This window comes from Equus przewalskii, chromosome 25 (assembly GCF_037783145.1).
Source record: "Equus przewalskii isolate Varuska chromosome 25, EquPr2, whole genome shotgun sequence".
Lineage (NCBI taxonomy): Eukaryota > Metazoa > Chordata > Mammalia > Perissodactyla > Equidae > Equus > Equus przewalskii.
In genome coordinates this window covers 25,621,777-25,641,649 of record NC_091855.1, presented here as the reverse complement: position 1 = coordinate 25,641,649, position 19,873 = coordinate 25,621,777, and the positions used below count along the sequence as shown (strand labels likewise).

Here is a 19,873-nt window from a genome sequence, read left to right as displayed (position 1 = left end):
GAGCGACACTAACACTTGATGAGGCTTGAGAAAGGCTTTATGGGAGAAGCCTGCGGGCATCAGCTCTTTGGGTCTGTGGGCTCTATGTGGTTCTCTGGTGCGATCTGATTTCTGGGCATTGCACTCTGCAGGCTGTTTGCACACGTCTGGTCCCATTGTTGGTGAGAATCTTAGGAGAGAGACTTGGAAGAGAGATTTCTAGGCGTTGCATTCTCTGTACAGCTTGGATGCCCTGGAGATTTCCACATGGGGAGTTTCACAGATGATTTCATTATGGTTCCATTGTAATTGATGTTTGTGTAGTACATAGTTGGGTGATAGTCTGTATATATTCTCTAGTACTTTTTGTGGCTGTGACCCAAAGTTTAGAGTGTGTTGGCATCGGAAGACCTAGGTTCAAGGGTTATATCTATCACTTCCTAGCTTGGTGCATCTAACACACATGCTTACTGTGGCCTCTACTTGATCATTCTTTGGGTGGGATCTTATTTTGGAAGAAAAAGAGTCCATTTGTCACTGTCCTGGGATGTGTCAATTCTTCCACTTAGAAGCCTGGAGGAAACATCTTAGGAACCTTAGGGCACCAAACAAGGGCCTGGAAATAAAAAAGTGTTGGATAAGTCACTTAACTTCTCTCAGCCCAGATTTCTTCATCTGTAAAAGAATTATATAAAATCTGTCTTATCCAACTAAAATGGCTATTGAATCAAATGAAGTATGATATGAAAATATGTTTCTGAAAATTATAAATTATATACAAACTGTTGTTTTTAGGAAGTATTGTACAGCAAAACTGATTGTTTTAATTACGAAAAAAGCAAAAGCAATTAAATGTTTCTATTCTGATTTTCCCCAGCAAAGATTATTTACTGCAGATAATAACCTGTAGCAAAATTTCCTCAACATTTTCCTTTTCTTGTGCACCAGTTAGCAGGCTATGAATTAAATTGTTCTAGACTAAAGTGAATATTGTGAGTATTCAGTGAATAAGAACTGGTATTGTGTGAGGTGGATAGTAGCTCTTTTGTGGAAACACATTAATTTTGCATTAATTCAGATTTTATTAATTCAGTATACGATCAACAGCTAGATTCAAGTTATAAATAGTACAAATAAGATTATAAGTCTATGAAGTATCCTTCTGTATACCTGGAACATAATTGCAATGGGAGTAAAGGCTAGACTTTTATTTACTAATTCAAATTGGCCTACATTGAAAATATCTTTCTTTAACTCACATTTTTCACTAAAGCAAATATTCCCAACCCCCTTACTCCAAATGAACAAGATGACTCCATTTCTACTTTTCCTGATTGGTAAACCATGCTTGGAGATACCATCTGGAGATAGTTGGGTTTCTGCCAAAGATTTAAATCAGGCTTGCAAAGAGCTACCTGCCTAAGGCAAGAAACTGCACTGATTTAATAGCAAAGAACATGCTTTTCTTTCACCATCTGGGAAAAGAAAGTGAAAGTACTTTGCAAAGTTTTAATATTTGCTTTACATTGACGGCATTATATTATAGATAAAAGTATTTCCAAAATACTTGAGGTAATTTGGGAATCTAATTGCTAAAATTTGTGTGATTATTTACACACACAAGGCATATGCAGAAACCTTGATGCTCAAGGCGGATATTTCCATACGAGAAGTGAGGGCAAGACAAGGACAGAAAGAAGTAAGGCCAGTTGGAAACCACTCAGACCTCCTCGTGGGCGGTGTTGAGAGCCCTAGACCTGTGTGGATTGGGTATAATACAATGGTTATCCTTTTTAATTTTTACTATTTTTTTAAACAGATTTCTGCTTGGCTGATTAACCAAAGGCGGGAAGGGCTGATCTGTCAACATTCTGAGAGCTGCCCTCTGCAAGACCCCCATAACAGACCCCAGGCCCAAGTCTACCGTACTACTGTACGCTCACCCCACCCCAGGTATTACTCTGGGGTCTGCCTGAGGCCAGCAAGTGTGAAGATGACCAGCGCCTTCTTAGCATGACGACCTTGGACCATGTGATCGCTACCCACCAGTCAGAGTGGGTCTCCTTCAATGAGGAGCCACTCTTTCCTGTCTCTTCTGAGGGTAAGGAGTGCTTTCATTTCCTAAGTGAAGAGATTGGCAGAGAACCACGCCTGCTTGTTATGGCTTCTGCTTGATCATTCTTTGGGTGGGTTCTTAATATGTAAAAGAGAGCCAGTTTCTCACTTTCCTGAAGTGCAGATTCTTCTGCTTAGAAACCTGGACGAAGCATCTTAGGAACCTTAGGGTCCCAAACAAGGACCTGGAAACGCCAAAAGTATTGGCTGCTTTCTTCCAAGGAGCATAGACTTGGTACTTACCAAGTACTTTACACTCAGCCTTTGTAGTTGTTACTCCGACAGCAGTTTCGATTTTCTCCACTTTTAAAGCGTAGTTGTGCAGAGTAAGCAGGCTCTAGAGCTGGATTTCACGGGCTCAGATCCTGGCTCCAGCACAGATGAGTGATGTGCCCTTGGGTAGATGATTTATTTAACTTCTCCGTGCAGTAGTTTATCTGTGCGATAGGGGTAATCGCAGAACCTACCTAACAGTGGTTGTGAGGATTAAATGAATAACAGATGTAAAGTGCTTACAACAGTGACTGGCACATGGAAGGAGCTCAGTAATTGTCATCCGTGATCATGATGAAGATGGCCAAATTGACTTCTAAGGAACTGGTGCTCAGGGATGAAGGTCGAGGTAGGACATGGGAGACAGTTGCTGAACCATGTCAGCTGGTTCTGTTCTACTGCATCTGCCTCTGCCAGCGGAAGTCAGCCCAGCTTCATTTACAGCACCTGGAAAGTGTGAGTTGACAGGTGTGCTGTCCAATATGGCAGCCATGTGGCTATTGAGTCCTTGAAATGTGGCTAGTCAGAATTGAGATGAGCTTTAAGTGCAAAATACCACACTGAATTTCAAAGACCTAGTAAAAGTTAAATATTTCATTAACAATTTTTATATTAATTACATGTTGGAATTGTAAGTTTTCAACATACTGAGTTGAAATATGTATTGTTAAAAGTAGTTTCACCTCTTTTTATTTTTTTAATGTGACTATTAGAAAAATTACATATGTGACTTCCCTTTTAGTTCTTTTATTTAATTATTTTTTTGAGGAAGATTAGCCCTGAGCTAACATCTGCTGCCAGTCCTCCTCTTTTTGCTGAGGTAGACTGGCCCTGAGCTAACATCCGTGCCCATCTTCCTCTACTTTATATGTGGGACACCTGCCACAGCATGGTTTGTCAAGCAGTGCCATGTCCGCACCCGGGATCCGAACCAGTGAACCCTGGGCCACCGAAGTGGAACGTGCGCACTTAACCACTGAGCCATCGGGCCGGCCCCCCCTTTCATTTCTTTTTGCACAGTGCTAGTCCACAGGCTTTATCACCTGCAGGTAGACCAGTTAGTTTGGCTAGTGATGGGAGAAAGGAGTTTCATATTAGTACTTTGATTTTTTTAAAGTTTTCAAACAGTAAAATTGACAATTTCTGGTGTGCGGTTGATGAATTTTAACACATGTATAGATCTGTGTAACTGCCGCCACCATCAGGATATAGTTCTTTTTTATAAAAAAGTTTCTTGAAGGCTGTTAAATGTTCCAGGACCAATAAAATGATGCAAAGCTAGCGAAAGAGTGTGCCACGTTCAGCTGGTCGTTAGTGCAGGGTTTGCACGGCAGCCTGCAGATGTGGGTAGTTTGGACTGCACAGAGTTTGAAGTTTGAATTTGAATGTCTTTAGTCTAGACAGAAACTCTCCTGTTCAGCCCCAGTCTCTACCAGTCCCTATTGCCTTTTCCTTGTCCCATTCAACTCAGTTATATTTGTTTCTTGGCTTCTGAAGGCATTTTAGTTTGTGAGCCCCGAGCACTGGCGTAGATGCTGGGATAAGAATAGTGAATAAGACTCCCAGTCTCAGCCTGCCTGGATACTGACTGTGGACATGCTGAGGTTATAGTGTCTACATATTTTTAGGAAAACACCCGTTTAGTGTAGAGACAGATGGTGATGGCTGTTTCTTTGCCCTCACCTACTGTCTTGGTGAGTCACGTTTCCCGCCTTGCCCATCTTTCATTTTTGCCTCCATGAGACAGTTGAGAAGAGTGGCCTTCCTTGCGTGATGTAATGGTGGTGTCTGGTATCTGTTTCAGGGGCCACTGAAGAGCACCTTCCAGGACTGTCTTCCTCAGATCAGTCCGAGAGCTCCTCTGGGGAGAACCACGTGGTGGATGGAGGCTCTCAGGACTCCTCTGAGAAGATGGGCCTCATCTCTGAAGCAGCCTCCCCTCCTGGGAGTCCTGAGCAGCCCGCGCCAGACCTGGCCTCCGCCATCAGCAACTGGGTTCAATTTGAAGATGACACACCCTGGGCCAGCACGTCACCACCTCATAAAGAAACAGGTGGGACAGGTGGGAGGTTGAGAAGGGTTCGGCTAAGTCTCTGCTCACCAGGGGTGCTTTTCCATGGGAGGTCTGCAGGGCTGCCAGCATTCATCTGACCTGCTCCAGAGCCCTGCTTGGAGCATTAGCTGTGCAGGAGAAAGCAGGCGGAGAGCTCATCTGGATTAATTCTACAACTAGTTTTTGTTAACATAAGCATATGGAAGGATTTATGTGTTCTGGACCATTTCTAGCTCTTGTCCCTGGCTGTTTACCTGTCTTTAAAAGTATGCATATTAATCTCTCTATTACGGATTGGAATTATATTTACTCAGCACCTAAATTGCAAGCTCCTTACAAGTGGAAAAGAATCTCTCTCAAAGTGTAGCCCACCAAGCATCTCTAATAGAGTCACTGGTTAAACATGGATATTCCTGTGTCCCAGACCTCTTGAATCCACATCTGCAGGGGTGGGACTGTCATTAATGGTGAGTCTCTTACTTGTAGCAGCTGAATGGTCAAAAGCTGCCCTGGGGATCTTAGGGAAGCCAGAGGAGTTGTTAGTCCCCACCCTGGTGACCTGGCTACTTATGTTATTGTGCACTGAAGCATACTTAGGGTGACTGGATAAGCTTTGGGACTGTATTAGTTTTCTAATTAGTTTTTGTTGCTGTGACAAATTACCACAGACTTAGTGGCTTAAAGAACACAACTTTGTTATCTTATAATTCTGTAGTTCAGAAGTCCGACATGGCTGTCACTGGGCTAAAATCAAGGTGTTGCCAGGGCTGCATTCCTTTCAGGACTCTCTAGAGGAGAATCTGTTTCCTTGCCCTTTCCAGCTCCTAGAGGCCACCCACATTCCTTGGCATGTGGCCCCTTCCTCTGCCTCCAAAGCCAGCAATGTTGCATCTATCTGTGCCTTTCTTCTATAATCACATCTTCCTCTGACTGACTTCTTCTGCCCCCGTCTTCCATTTTTGTTTTGTTTTGATTTTTTGCTGAGGAAGATTAGCCCTGGGCTGACATCTGTGCCAGTCTTCCTCTATTTTGTATGTGGGTCAGCGCAACAGCATGGCCACTGACAAGTGGTGTAGGTCCACAGCTGGGAACCAAACCCAGGCCGCTGATGCAGAGTGCACCAAACTTAATCACTAGGCCATGGGCCAGCCCTCCCTCTTCCATTTTTAAGGAACCTTGTGATTACATTGGGCCCACAAGGATAATCCAGAATAGTTTCCCTGTCTCAAGGTCCTTGACTTAATCACATCTGCAAAGTCTCTTTTGCCACAGAAGGTGACATATTCACAGGTTCTGGGGATTAGAACATGGACATCTTTGCAGGGGCGTTATTTTTTCTACCACAGACACCTACTAGCAAAAAGCAAGGTTGATATGTTTTTCTGTTGGTGGGTTAAATGTTTTGCTAGTTTTCTTTTTCTTTTTTTTCCCAAGGAAGATTAGCCCTGAGCTAGCATCTGCCAATCTTCCTCTTTTTTTCTGAGGAAGACTGGCCCTGAGCTAACATCTGTGTCCATCTTCCCCTACTTTATATGTAGGACGCTTATCACAGCATGGCTTGATAAGCGGTGCGCACTTAACCGCTGTGCCACCAGGTCGGACCCAGCTAGTTTTCATTTTTAAAAGCAATTCCTTTGTTTTTCAAACGTTTTTAATCAATAGAAAGCTTTAACACCAGGCAGGGGCCCCAGGACCTTGGAACAGCGTAGGGAAGCTCTGTGGTACATTTGCCTTGCTTTTCCTGCTCCTGCTGTGGTTTCCTCCACTCCCTCATTCCTAGGAGGCACGGGAGGAGGGTGTGGGTAGAGTGGTATTTCTCCGCTTAGTTGCCTAAAGGCCGTGCCTTCAGATTATTGATTATATGCATGGCATGCAGATTCTTTTTACATCTTTTTCATACCTTGAGCCTCAAAGAATTCCTGATTGCTCAGAACTATTTATATGACGGATGGGTCAATTTGCTTTAACTCTTCACTACTTATATTTGCAAAACTGACTTTGGGGTAGTCGTCATTATATGGCCCCCATCTGACTGAGGATCTTAGCTTGTTACTGATAATGGTTTTGGCCTTTAGTAGTTTTAACCTTAAGTGGTTAAAACCTTGTCATTTAAGGCAGCAGTTCTCAGAGTGTGGTCTGTAGATCTTTGGGGTTTTCTAGGACCTTCTCAAGGGATCCGTGGGGTCAAAATTATTTTCATAATAATTCTAAGATTTTTTTGCCTTTTTTACTGTATTGGCATTTGCACTGATGGTACAAAAGTAATGACAAGGAAAACTTCTGGCCACCGTGTACTCCTAGTAAAAAAAAGTCAATTAATAGCCTTGATGAAGTAGTAAAGATTATTAATTTTATTAAATCTTCATTCTTAACTACGTCTTTTTAATTATTCTCTGAGATGAATTGGGAAATAAGTATAAAGCACTTCGGCTCCATACCAAAGTGGAGTGGTTGTCTTAAAGAAAAATGGTAATCTTGAAAAAAATTGGGTTTAAAATTTTTTTTAATTACGAAAAATCAATTTAAAAATCAAAATTATTGAAGAATTATTTTAAAAAGTCAAAACAATGCAAAAAGTTCTTGAACGAAACATCAGTATTTTAAAGACAAGATCCACCAACACTTGCGTGACTGCCACACTTCCCTGGCCTTATCCTGGTCCTGGTTCCAGTAAGACTTTATTTATAAAAATAGGTGGCTAGCCTATGGGCCATAGTTTGCTGTTTTGTATTTTCTAAATGTTGCATTTAAAATGTTATTTTATTATGTTTTTTTAAGATTTTATCTTTTCCTTTTTCTCCCCAAAGCCCCCCAGTACATAGTTGTATATTTTTAGTTGTGGGTCCTTCTAGTTGTGGCATGTGGGACGCTGCCTCAGCATGGCCTGATGAATGGTGCTATGTCTGTGTTCAGGATCTGAACCAGCAAAACCCTGGGCCGCCAAAGTGGAGTGCACAAACTTAACTGCTTGGCCACGGGGCTGGCCCCTAAAATATTTAATTACTGAGCTTTTTGGCACCCCCTTAAATTTTGCACCCAAGCTGAGTCCTCACTTGCCTCACCCTAGTTCCAGCCCTGCATTGTACTAAGGATATGGGATTGATTAATGTTCCTAGAGAACAAATCAAGAAATGACAACTTTCAAATGCATGAAAGCATAATTTTGGCTTGAAAACTCCTCAAACATTAATAATTCCATCCGTTTTTGCTTATGGAAGTTTAACTCAGCCTTGTGGAGATGGAGCTCTCTGCCTCAGGAGGAGCCTGTGGGCTGGTTCCCAGTGGACGTGAGGTCCAATGTGCAGGCAAGAAGCAGGAGTAAATCATGTATAGGGCCAGCCCCACCTCAGGCAGTGTTTCTAACCCAGGGACCCAAGAACCATGGAGGACTGTGCAGAGCATCACGGGGGAAAGAAAATGGTAATAAATCCAAGGGCCCTGGCCTTCCTCTCTTGCCAGTACCCAATCTGACCCGTCAATGAACCCACTGAGTAAAGGGCTGCAGGGTACATTCCTGTTACCCGAACTACCTCGCCCACGTAGGCCAACTCCTTCATGGGCGTCCTTGCATGAAGTGTGTTTAGCAATAAGGAATAGTGGTTGTTAGACTTAAGCCCAAGTGATGAGCAGGAGAAACTAGACCTCAGCCCTCTCAACACAGAAAATGCAGACATCCCGCAAATCAGACAGTTTTTCCATTCTGGAAGCTGTTGGGCAGCTCAGATTTTAATTTGAATCCAAAAGGTTTAGCTACACCTGCTGTGTCAATAATATCATATACGTGACTGCAGCATTACAGCAACATAAGAAGATGTGTGCCGCAAGTATACACACAGTGATGGAGACAGGGTGAGGCTTCACCTGTAATCACTGCTGCCTGCTCTATTCTTTTGGTAATACTAGGTTTTCCTAGTGTGGTAGGCCGAATAATGGCCCCCAAAGGCATCAGGTCCTAGTCCCTGGAGCCTGTAAATATCTTATTTGGAGAAAGGGTCTTTGCAGACGTGATTAAGTTAAGGATTTTGAGATAGGAGATAATCCTGGATTATCTGGGTGGGCCCCAAATCCAATCACATGTGTCCTTATAAAAGGGAGGCAGAGAGAGATTTTGCTCACACAGAGAAGACAATGTGAAGATGGAACTGAAAAGGATTTGAAGATACTGGCCTTGAAGATTGGAGTGATGAGCCTATAGCCAAGGAATGCCAGTAGCCACCAAGAAGCTGGATGATGCAAGGAACAGATTCGCCCCTAGAGCCCCTGGAGGGAGCGCTGCCCTGCTGACGTAGCGATTTCAGCCCAGTCATTTTGATTTCAGACTCCTGGCTTCCAGAACTGCGAAGAATAAATTTCTATTGTTTTAAGCCACTAAGTTTGTGGTAATTTGTTACAACAGCCACGGTTAACTAATATACGAAGTTTCCAAAATCTTAAGATGGATCCATTTGTATAAGGTTGAGAATGAGTCCTTCTGGGTTAGGGGAACATCTGGAATAGTGCAGGCCATTTATTAGGGAGATGTTCCCTGCCAGCCACTATGCTTTACCTCCAAAGTTGATAGCCCTTTATAACCTTTTTTACATTTACGCCACCATGTATACAGGTCGTGAAGGTCAGCCAGAAAGAAGCTTCCATGGAAACTGATTTTTGGCCTCAGCCATCTTCCCAGTCACATCAGTATCACCAGAGCAAACTGACTCTTTCCCATAATGTAGTTAGAATTTCTTTCTCAGTTTCTTCCCATTTTATACCCCATGTCCTGTTTGCTTCTCATAAATGCCCAACACTTTCTGATCAGATGTCTTTGTGTCAGGAGAAAGAGCAAACTGTGTGTCTTAGACCTGTCTCATGCAGCCTCTCTACGAATATGCTTTTATGAGAAGATCATGATCTTGGCCTAAAAGAAATAGATGAGAGAACAACAAAGAAGGGTGATTGGGACTGATCAGCGCTGTTTCTAGTCTGGATTTCTGGAAGCAAAACGTGGAGCCTTACTTAGCCAGCTGTTAGACATCTTAACATCCTGGCTTGCAGAGAGAAGTTAGGAAAGAAAGGATAGCATGCACACACACACACTCACAGGCACGTTCACACACATGCGCACACGTACATAGGGAGCAGCTAGGTAGAGAAATATTATCTGGGGTACAGCTCTTCCCTCCCCCGTTCCCATTCCTCTACTCTTCACAGTTTTTCTGGCAGAGGAAGAGCGAAAAACAAAAGAATTTATCTTTTAAGCTGTGCCACCTAAGAATAAAGCCAACAGAGCATTGGATTTCAGCCTGGAAGGGGATTGTACTGTTTGCCTTAGTTAAAATGCAAGGAGGCTGAAGGCACGGTGGAGTAAGGGACAAAGAGACTGTCATTAGTGGTAAATCTCTTATTTTTGTGGCATGTAAATGCCAGAAGCTGCACTGGGGAGCTTAGAGAAGCCAGGGAGTTGTTAGTCCCCACTCTGGTGACCTGGCTACCTATTTTATTGTTCACTGAAGCATACCAAGGTTGATTGGGTAGCCAGGAGCAGCTGCTGGTGGGGAAAGCAACTCCAGAAATGCTTAAATCCATCAAGGGAACAACTTTCTTTGGGATTTCAACTAGAGCAGGATTTGAAGTGCCTAAGTGCCATCGTGGTTGGTCTGGGAAAAAGGAAATGCGTGATCTCCCTCAGAAAAATATGAATAAAGTCAATTGAGTAACAAAGCCCTTTTATAACCACATGTATAGGAAAGAGAACTGGCATCAGTTCTTTGGACCTGAGGATACTAGGAGTGAGAGGGCATTTAAATCATGCCCCTTGAATCTTTCATAAAAATTGTTTCCTCCATGAAAACCCCTGAAATTTGGTGGAGGTCAAATGTGGAATTCATCTCTCTTTGACTTAAAGACCTTTTTTGGCTCAGGACACCTTGATAAATATTCTCTCCAGAAAGATTTTTATTAGAATATTAACTGTCAAATACTTAAACTTAAGACTTAAATTAGCCACAAAATACTATTCACATCTCCGGCCTGAAGATTCCATATAATCGATCTGGGTTATGTGGTGGAAAAAAGGTCAAGAAATTTAACTGAAACTTGTTGGCCGAACCCTGAATGAAATGCATAGATATTCTACTAAACCACGGGCAGAAATAAAGTGTTAAAAAAAAAAAAAAAGCTTCTGTTCAAATCAAAATTGAATCTTTACATTCTCTTAAAGAAATGTTTTTGAAGATGAACCTAAACCCACGTGGTGTTTTATTCGCCTTTAGCAATAGTGTTCCTGCATTTCCCTAGTTGCAGAGTTTTCCTAATTTAGGATTTTTGCCTTCTTTGGCTTTAAAATTCCACCAGGCACCAGGAAGAATGTAGCAGTCAGCTTACCTATCACCTAAAATCTTTATAAAGATTCTGTCAGAGTAAAGGCTGATATTGTGTATGTGCATTTTATGTGTGTGTGTGCGCGCACGTGCACTTAGAACATGTTTGCAAATGCATGCAGACAAGTTGCCTGAAAGAGCAAAGTTCATCTCCAGATTAAAAAAAAAATTAAGGCACTATTATTGGCATGAAGCTTCCTGTTCACTTGTCATATTATGCACTGACCTTCCTCAATGGACATGGCAATTTTGCAGCAAGCCCAAGGCTGAATTGGACCCATTATGCAGATACTGCAGGATATGCATAATTACAAACATAAAAAAACTTTCGTTTCCGGAACATTTGTCCCACAGCCCAAGGAAAACACTGGTATTCACTTGTGCTTCAAATGTCTTCCCTAACAGCTTGGGCTAAGGCCTTCCCATTGTGTCTGGGAAGCTAATTATCTGGGACCAGAGAAAGAGCCACTTGTTTAGGGGAGGACCAGAGATGATGTCAGCCATTTCAGAGGGAGGCGGGGATGACAGCTGAGAGACTTAATCCCAAAGAAGAATAGCCCAGTCGTTAATTTCTGTTATGTTTTTCATCCTGGCTACTGGGAGTGAGTAGTGGGTGGGGGTGGAGTAAGATCCCAACCATTGGGCCAATTTGTGGACAAGGTCTACTGCATTGGGCATGCATATGTATTTCCCTCCTCAACAGAGGCGGTCTTATTTTCTTTTAATACCTTGAGTTGTTCTCTGCTTTTAAATGTAATTAATGACCTTTCTGGAATGTGTCTCAGACGGTGATGTACTCAGGCGTGAAATTCAACAGAGCTCTTCTTCCTTAGGGCCTGATGCCTCTCTACTCCTCTCCACTGGGCTCCACTCTGCTCAGATCGCTGCCTCTCTTGCTGTTCCCGACAAATTGTTTTCTGCTCTTGCTGTTCCCTTGCCTCCTAGAGCTCTCCCCCTACTTTTTCACCCAGAGCACTGCACAAGCATTACCTCTCCAATAGCTTTTTTCTGCTTTAAATATCTTTACAGCCCATGTCTCTACCTGAAGTTAGGTTATGTATTTATTAGTTTGTTTCTTGTTTCTCTTCCCCACTAGAGGAAAGGGATGTTGTCTGTCTCGTTTACTCTCTATCCCAGAATATGGTGCGTGGAACTTGGTAGGTGTCCACTTAGTATTTGTTGTGTTAATGAATGAAAAGGTGAAAGATGTGTGTGAGACCTATTGCAGAATGACTGACTCCCATTTATGAGGCTAATGAGCTGTTAGGTAGAACTTGAAAGATGGCTTCTTCAGTGAAGTGCATTTTTTTTTAACAAAATAGGCGAAGAAACTAGGTCAACCTCTTCCCCATCATGCCCTTTTCTTATCAGCTGACTATTATCAGTTTTTGACTTCCCATTGTTATACACACAATGTATATACACAGACACATGCATACATATACTACATAGATACACACAGATACAAACACGCATACACACAGACATAACATATATGCTTATGTATACACACATGACATATATGCATAACATATACGTTTTTATATATGCACACATAATACATATACATACATAAATACACATCTATATTTTTAACTGGGGGCTGCCTTAAAAAGCACACTTAAAACTGTCCATTATATTTTTATTGTACTTGAAGCTACCATCATGCCATGCGAGGCTGGGGAGGGGAGCTCTTGAAGATGACTTTCTCCAGTTATCTAAAAGGGACCTTAAAATATATATTTTTTAAAACTCCAATATTCTCTTCTTCCAGAGAGTATGCTAGCTCACCCGGGGGGACCTTGTGGCCTATCTTACCCTCAGTGTGGGACACACAACACAATAAACTGCCCAAGCATGCATTAATTAACTAGTTCATTCATGCAAAAAATATTTTGGTGCTGGGAGTGCAATTATGAGAAAGTTGGCCACAGTCCCTGCTTTCCCCAAGCTGAGGTTCCCTAACGGTTGAGCAATCTGTTACCAATGAAGGCTGCTGGGTGAGCAAGAGCTCCTCTGAACCACTCCTGGGGACAGCTACTTTGTATTGCCAACTATGAAAGAGCAGTGGAGCCAAAAATGAAGAATGGAACTAGATTCCTTTTGTGTTCACGATGGACACGTCTACTGCATTGGAAAAAACCACACAGCTGTAGTGGGTAGACATTAAAGTATAAATAAAGGACATGACATCAAAACATATATAAGTATTTAAAATCCCAATCTACTCTGGATCCCAGAGAATAAACAGAAAGACAAGTAGTGTATTTGCTGTATTAATTGTTTTAGCTGACAATTTGTAAGTTTATTATTATTCAGCCAATGGTGCTTTGAGCCCCCACTGTGTGTCAATCACTGTTCAAGACCCTGGGGATTCAGGGGACTATTCCTGCCCCATGGAGCTGGAGGAGCCGTACCAGAAAGACGATAAAGAAGTAGATACAGTGTAAGTGTGTTAGATAATTTGGTAAGTGGGAAGGAGAGAAAAATGAGGCAAAAACGGGGAGTAGAGTGAGAGAGGATTGAAATTTTACACAAGGTCAGGGAGGGATTCTCTGAGCAGTAACTTTTTTAAAAATTTATTTTATTTTTTTTAAAGATTTTATTTTTCCTTTTTCTCCTCAAAGCCTCCTGGTATATAGTTGTATATCTTTTGGTTGTGGGTCCTTCCAGTTGTAGCATGTGGGACATTGCCTCAGCATGGGTTGATGAGCAGTGCCATGTCTGCACCCAGGATCCGAACCGGCGAAACCCTGGGCCGCTGACATGAAGCACGCGAACTTAACCACTCGGCCACTGGGCTGGTCCCGCTGAGCAGTAACTTCTGCGTGAAGACTTGAGGGAAGTGAGGGTGTGAGCTTGCAGAAATTGGGGGAGGAGCCTTCCAGGTGGAAGGAACAAGTAATGAACCTCTGGGGGGCAGCCGTGTTCACGGTGTGTGACGAGTGGAGTGAATTGGGGAGAAGAGCAAGAGACAAGGCAGAGAGATCATGGGGACTCAGAGCACGTAGGTCTTTGGGGATGGTGAGGCCTTTGACTTTTACTATGGGTGAGATAGGAAACCATTGGCTGGTTTTGAGCAGAGGCCTGGTATGATCCAACTTAAATGTGAACAGGTAATTCTCTTAAAACTGTGTGGCTGCTGTGTTGAGAACAGAAAGATGTAGAAGCAGGGAAACCAGGCAGGAGAGGATGGTGGCTTGGACCCGGGAGGTAGCTTGGAGACGGTGGGAAGTGATTGGATTCCAGACATATTTGGAAGGTAGGACTAACAGAAGACGTGATGGACCCAATGTGAGAAGAATCAAGGATGACCGAAAGGTTTCATTCTGAGCACCTGAAAGGCTGAAGGACCTGGTGTGGAGGGGATAACAGGAACTTAGTTCTAATATGTGAAGTTAGAGATCTCAGTGGAGATTTCAAGTAGATTGGATATAAGTGTATGTCTGGAAACAGTAACTGCCACTTGCCCTTTTGAAGGACTTTCTTTGTGCCTGGCACTTTTCCAAGTCTTTTGTCAGTGTTAACCTAGTCCCTTTGTGACTCGGGCACACTTTTTAGCTCCATTTTACAGGTGAAAACCCAGAACAGGTGGATTAGGTGACTTGCGCCAGGCTCCAGGATTAGGGCCAGGATGTGAACCAGGTGGTCTGGATCCAGGGTCCTTGCCATAACCTCCTGGGAAAGGAGGACAGGCGGATTTCTCTCTCTCACTTCATTCCTTGCTGGATGGGTGTGGCTGTGAGGCATCGTGATGACAGCAACCTGCTGCTCTCCGGCCCAGCTGTCAAAGGTCTGGCCCTGGGGGAAGAGGCAGCTCCAGGCTCCATACTTCTCACCCAAACTAATCTCGTGGCCTGAGGACATGCAATGCAGAACCTAAATAAAATGATTCCTCCAAGATTTCTAAGTGGATAAATAAATAAAGTGCATTAGCCCAAATGAGAACAGTTTGTGAGATGTAGGGACATTGCCTCTCCCAGCTGTGTTATTCTTAGTTTCTCTTTCAAAGGAAACATTGGAGTTATAGCTAATAAATATGGAGAGCTAATGTGAAAATGCAAATAATTAAAATGGCTTTCTTTCTGAAAAATTGGAGTCTTTTGATATGTAGTTTTCATAAACTTTATTAACTGTTGAATAAATACAAAGGAACATTTAAAATGTATATTAAATTATAGGGGGCTGACCTGATGGCATAGTGGTTAAGTTCTGCATGTTCCCCCTTAGTGGCCTAGGTTTGCAGGTTCGGATCCCAGGCGTGGACCTACACCAGTCATTAGCCATGCTGTGGCGGCAACCCACATATAAAGTGGAGGAAGATTGGCACAGGTGTTAGCTCAGGGCTAATCTTCCTCAGCAAAAAAAAAAAAAAAAAGTATATTAAATTATAAAGAACAACAGTACAACCCATCACCTAGTTTAATAAATAGAATATTGTCATCCCCCAGAAGTGCCCACTGATTACATCTTCCTGCATCCAGACATCTCCTCCCCGCCCTCCTATATCATCACCCTCCTGAGTTCTGTGACAATAACAGCATTCTTTTCTTAATAGCTTTACTACCTACACGTGTATCGAGACTGGTATAGTTTAATTTCACCTGTTTTTGAACTTTACATAGATACGATAATAGTGTGTGTGTTATTTTGTGGCTTGCTTCTTTAACACATTATTTGTGGGAATTTTTCATGTCATTACCTGTAGCTGTAGTTCCTTTAGTTTTTATTGCTATGTATTCCATTATAGTAATGTGCCACAATTCATTTATCCATTCTATTATTGGTGGATATTTGAGTTGTTTCTACCTTTTGCCAATTAAGAACGTGCTTCTATGAGCATTCTTTTTGCTTCTTTTTATTTTGAGGAAGATTAGCCCTCAGCTAACATCTGCTGCCAATCCTCCTCTTTTTGCTGAGGAAGACTGGCCCTGAGCTAACATCTGTGCCCATCTTCCTCTACTTTATACGTGGGACGCCTGCCACAGCATGGCTTTCCAAGCGGTGCCGTGTCTGCACCCGGGATCCGAACCGGCGAACCCCGGGCCGCCGAAGCAGAACGTGTGCACTTAACTGCTGCACTACTGGGCTGGCCTGTCTTTTTGCTTTTTTTATGAGCCATTCTAAACGTAAATGCTGGTGAATATGTGTAAGTGGTTCTCTTTTGTAAGAAAGAGAGAGGGGAATTACTGTGCTGTAAGATGTGTTTATCTTCTATTTTGTCAGATAACACCAAGCCATTTTCTAAAGTGGCTTCAATTTACTCTCCTATCAGCCATATGTAAAAGATGCTGTGGCTCCACTTCCTCATCTGCACTTGGAATTGTCGCATTTTTCTATCTTAGTGTGGGCAGGCAGAGAGAAAGGGAGAAGAGAAGAGTCGTATCTCATGTGGTTTTAATTTGCATTTCCTAGATTGCTAATGAGACTGAGCAATTTTTGCCATTGGGGGGATTTTTTTCTTTCATAAAATGCCTGTTCAACTATATTCTTGTTGGTATCACTCCCTTTTTCTTGCTGATTTCTAGGAGTTCCCTGTGGATATGACATGTGGCAGATATTAGCTCCTACCCTGTGGGTGGGCTTTCACTCTCTTTATGGGGCCTTTTGGTGGAAAGAAGTTCTTAATTTTAATAATATGAAATTTGTTTATTTTTCTTTTATGCCACAGTCCCTGCTTTCCCCAAGCTGAGGTTCCCTAATGATTGAGCAATCTGTTACCAATGATAACTGGTTTAGATAACTAGATATTTAATTGTGTTGTGATCAGTATTCATGGTCCATTGGTGCATTCTGTGTCTTGGTAAAGAAAATCTTGCCTTGCCTTGAAGTCCTGAGATATTTAGCTGCATGTCTTCTAAAATATTTCTTGTGTAGCCTTTTATCCTTTGACATTCAGTCTAGTTAGAACTGATTTTTCTACATGGTGTGAAGTAGGAGTCTAATTTCATTTTTTTCCATACAGGATTTTCCCAGTATTATTTCTATTATTTTATTTACTTTAATGTATACTTACAAATATATTTATATTATTAAAAATTCAATTTCATTCATATCTAAATAGTGTGATTCTGCTTATTAATATGAGGAAGAAACCATGCTAGGATTTTGATTGAGAATGCAATCAATCTGTAAACCAGTTTGGGAAGAATTGACATCTTTATAACGTTAAATCTTTCGGTCCCTGATACTGGAATCTCTCCATTTATGTAGGTCTTCTCTACAGTGTATTAATAAACTTTAGAAGCAGCTCTTCCGAGGCCTTGCACGTCTTTTCTTAGATTTACTACTATATATGATTCATATTTTTTGTTGCTATTATAAATACTACCTTCTCTTGTTTTATTTTCTAAATATTTCTTGCTGGTTAAAAACTTTTAAAAACTTTTGTTTTGCAAAAGACCCTGTAAGAGGATGAAGAGACACTCATGAGTGCTGGTGGGAATGTAAAATGGGGCAATGACTTGGGAAAACAGTCTGGCAGCTTCTTATAAAACGAAACATGTAATTACCGTATGACCCAGCAATTGCACTCTTGGGCATTTATCCCAGAGAAATGGAAATTTATGTTGCTACAAAAACCTGTACACGAATGTTCATAGCTAAGAACCGGAAACAGCCCAGATGTCCTTCAGCCAGTAGATGGTTAAACTACTGTGCAAGACTGCTCAGCAATAAAAAGGAATGAAGTATTAATGCATTTAGCAACTTCACTGAGTCTCAGAGGCATTCTTCTGAGTAATAAAAGTCAATCCTAAAAGGTTACATACTGCATGATTCCATTTATGTAGTATTCTTGAAATGACAAACTTACAGAAATGAAAAACAAATTAGTGGTTGCCAGGGGTTAGGAACAGGGCTTGAGGGAAGAGGTGGGAGTGGATAAAAAAGGGCAACGTGAGGGATCCTTGTGGTGAGGGAACTGCTCTGTGTCTCGACTGTGGTGGAGGATACACAAACCTACACACCAATAACATTATGTGGCACTCAAGTCTCACACACACACACAGAGCTGTAAAACTGGAGAAATAGGAATAAGATTGGTGGATTGTATTAATGTCAGTTTCCTAGTGTGATATTCTGCCAGTGTTTGGGGGGGTTCAAGAAAGGGGGTGATTGGTGAAAAAAAGGTGAAAAACGCTCCTTAGAGGAGGAATAATGAAAAAAAGTTGAGACACGCTGTGTTAACCAACCTTGCATTCGTTAGAGAAACTCAGTTTAGTCATGATTTATCCTTTTCAAAAATCACTAGATTCTCTTCGATAATGATTTGTTTGAGATTCTTATATCCATGTCTGTGACTGAGATTGGTCCGTCAGTCTCATTTTTGAGAATCTAAGTATAAATGAGATGCACTTTGTCAGGGTTTGAGGTCAGGAAAAGCTAATGTCATAGAGTGAGTGGGTTGGTGAGTGGTCTTTCTTTTTCTATAGTCTGGAGCAGTCAGTGGAAGATTGAAATATTTTTTTCCTTTAAAGTTTAGTAGAGCTTTTCAGTAAAACTACCTGGGCTGACGTTTTCCTTGGGGGAAGGTTTTAAGGACTGATTCATTTTATTTCATGGTTATTGGATGAGTCAGGTTTTTTTTTTTTTTTTAGTTAAGATTGGCACCTGAGCTAACAACTATTGCCAATCTTCCTCTTCGTTTTTTTTTGCTTTTTCTCCCCAAATCGCCCCAGTACATAGTTGTATATTTTTTTTAGTTGTGGGTGCTTCTAGTTGTGGCATGTGGGACGCCGCCTCAGCATGGCCTGATGAACGGTGCCATGTTCGCGCCCAGGTCCTGAACTGGCAGACCCCCAGGCTGCTGAAGCAGCGTGCGTGAATTTAACCACTCGGCCATAGGGCTGGCCCCTGAGTCAGGTTTTTAACTTGCTTTTTGTATCAGTTTTGAAAAGCTATATTTTTCTAGGACCTCTGCAATTTTATCTATATTTTCAAATGTGTTGGTAGAAAGACATTCATTATTTCCCCTCATTGCCTCCTTAATATATATAGCATTTGTAATTATGTACCCTTTTTCATTGTTACTGTTCTTTATTTGTGGTGTATTTTTTTCTCGATTTTTCTTGACAGTTTTTCAATTCTATTAGTCTTCTCAAAGAATCGTTTACCTATGTGTATTTTAAAATTTTCAATAATTTTTTTGTGATTATTTCCTCCTCTCTAACATTCTTTGGTTTATTTTGTTGCTCCTTTTGTAACTTGACAAGTTAGAAGCTTATTGTATTAAATTTAAGTTTTTCTTTTCTAATAGAAGCAATACAACTTTCCCTGATAGTACTGCTTATCTGCATTCCTGAAGTTTTCATATACTGTATTTTTGTTATTGTTTGGTTCTGAATATTTTCTAATAGTCGTCAAGATTTCTTCTTTGCCCAATAAATCGTTTAGAAGTATGTTTTTTAATTTCTAAATTTTTCAGATTGTCTTGTATCTAGTTTAGATAAATGGATACTGGTTATGTAGATAACTGGTTTAGATAACTAGATATTTAATTGTATTGTGATCAGTATTCATGGTCCATGTGATACCCATTTTTTGAAATTTGTTAAAACTTGCTTCATGTCTTAGCGTGTGGTCATTTGTCATAAAAGTTTTAGGTGTGGCTGTGAAGAATATGCATTCTTCACCTGTTGAGTGCAGTGTTCTGTGTATAACCATTAAATCAGCTTGTTCACTTTGTTGTTGATCTATCTTCTGTTTCCTTGCTGATTTTTTTGCCTGCTTGATCTATACATTAGTGACAGAGGTATATTTTAAAATCTCCCAGTATGGTGATAGACGTTTCTTACTTTCTGTAGTTGTGTAAATTTTTGCATTAATAATTTTAAGCTATGTTATTAAATTTATACAAATTTATAATTATTATTATATATTTCTGATGAATGAAAATTTTTATCATTTTGTTGTAATACTCTCTCTAATAATGCTTTTTACTTTAAGTCTATCTACAGTCTATAATATATCAGGTTTCTTTCCATATTTTATCTTGTATGGCTTTCCCATCCCTTTAGTTTCATGGTCAATGAATCCTTATATTTTATATGTGTCTTTTGTAAGTGGCATATTTGGTTTCATTTTTTTATTCAGC

The 19,873-nt window shown here is 41.2% G+C and overlaps 1 protein-coding gene across 2 annotated transcripts in view; it reads left to right on the top strand.

The window, feature by feature from the left end:
* The window catches only part of STON2 (stonin 2), a 138,590-nt gene that overhangs the window by 28,288 nt on the left and 90,429 nt on the right, over window positions 1-19,873 (top strand). For both annotated transcript variants that reach the window (XM_070594305.1, XM_070594307.1), the window contains exons 2-3: window positions 1,799-2,080; window positions 4,172-4,420. In XM_070594305.1, the coding sequence (XP_070450406.1) occupies window positions 1,993-2,080; window positions 4,172-4,420 (337 nt within the window). In that variant the 5' untranslated portion in view covers window positions 1,799-1,992. The remainder of the gene's footprint in view (window positions 1-1,798; window positions 2,081-4,171; window positions 4,421-19,873) is intronic.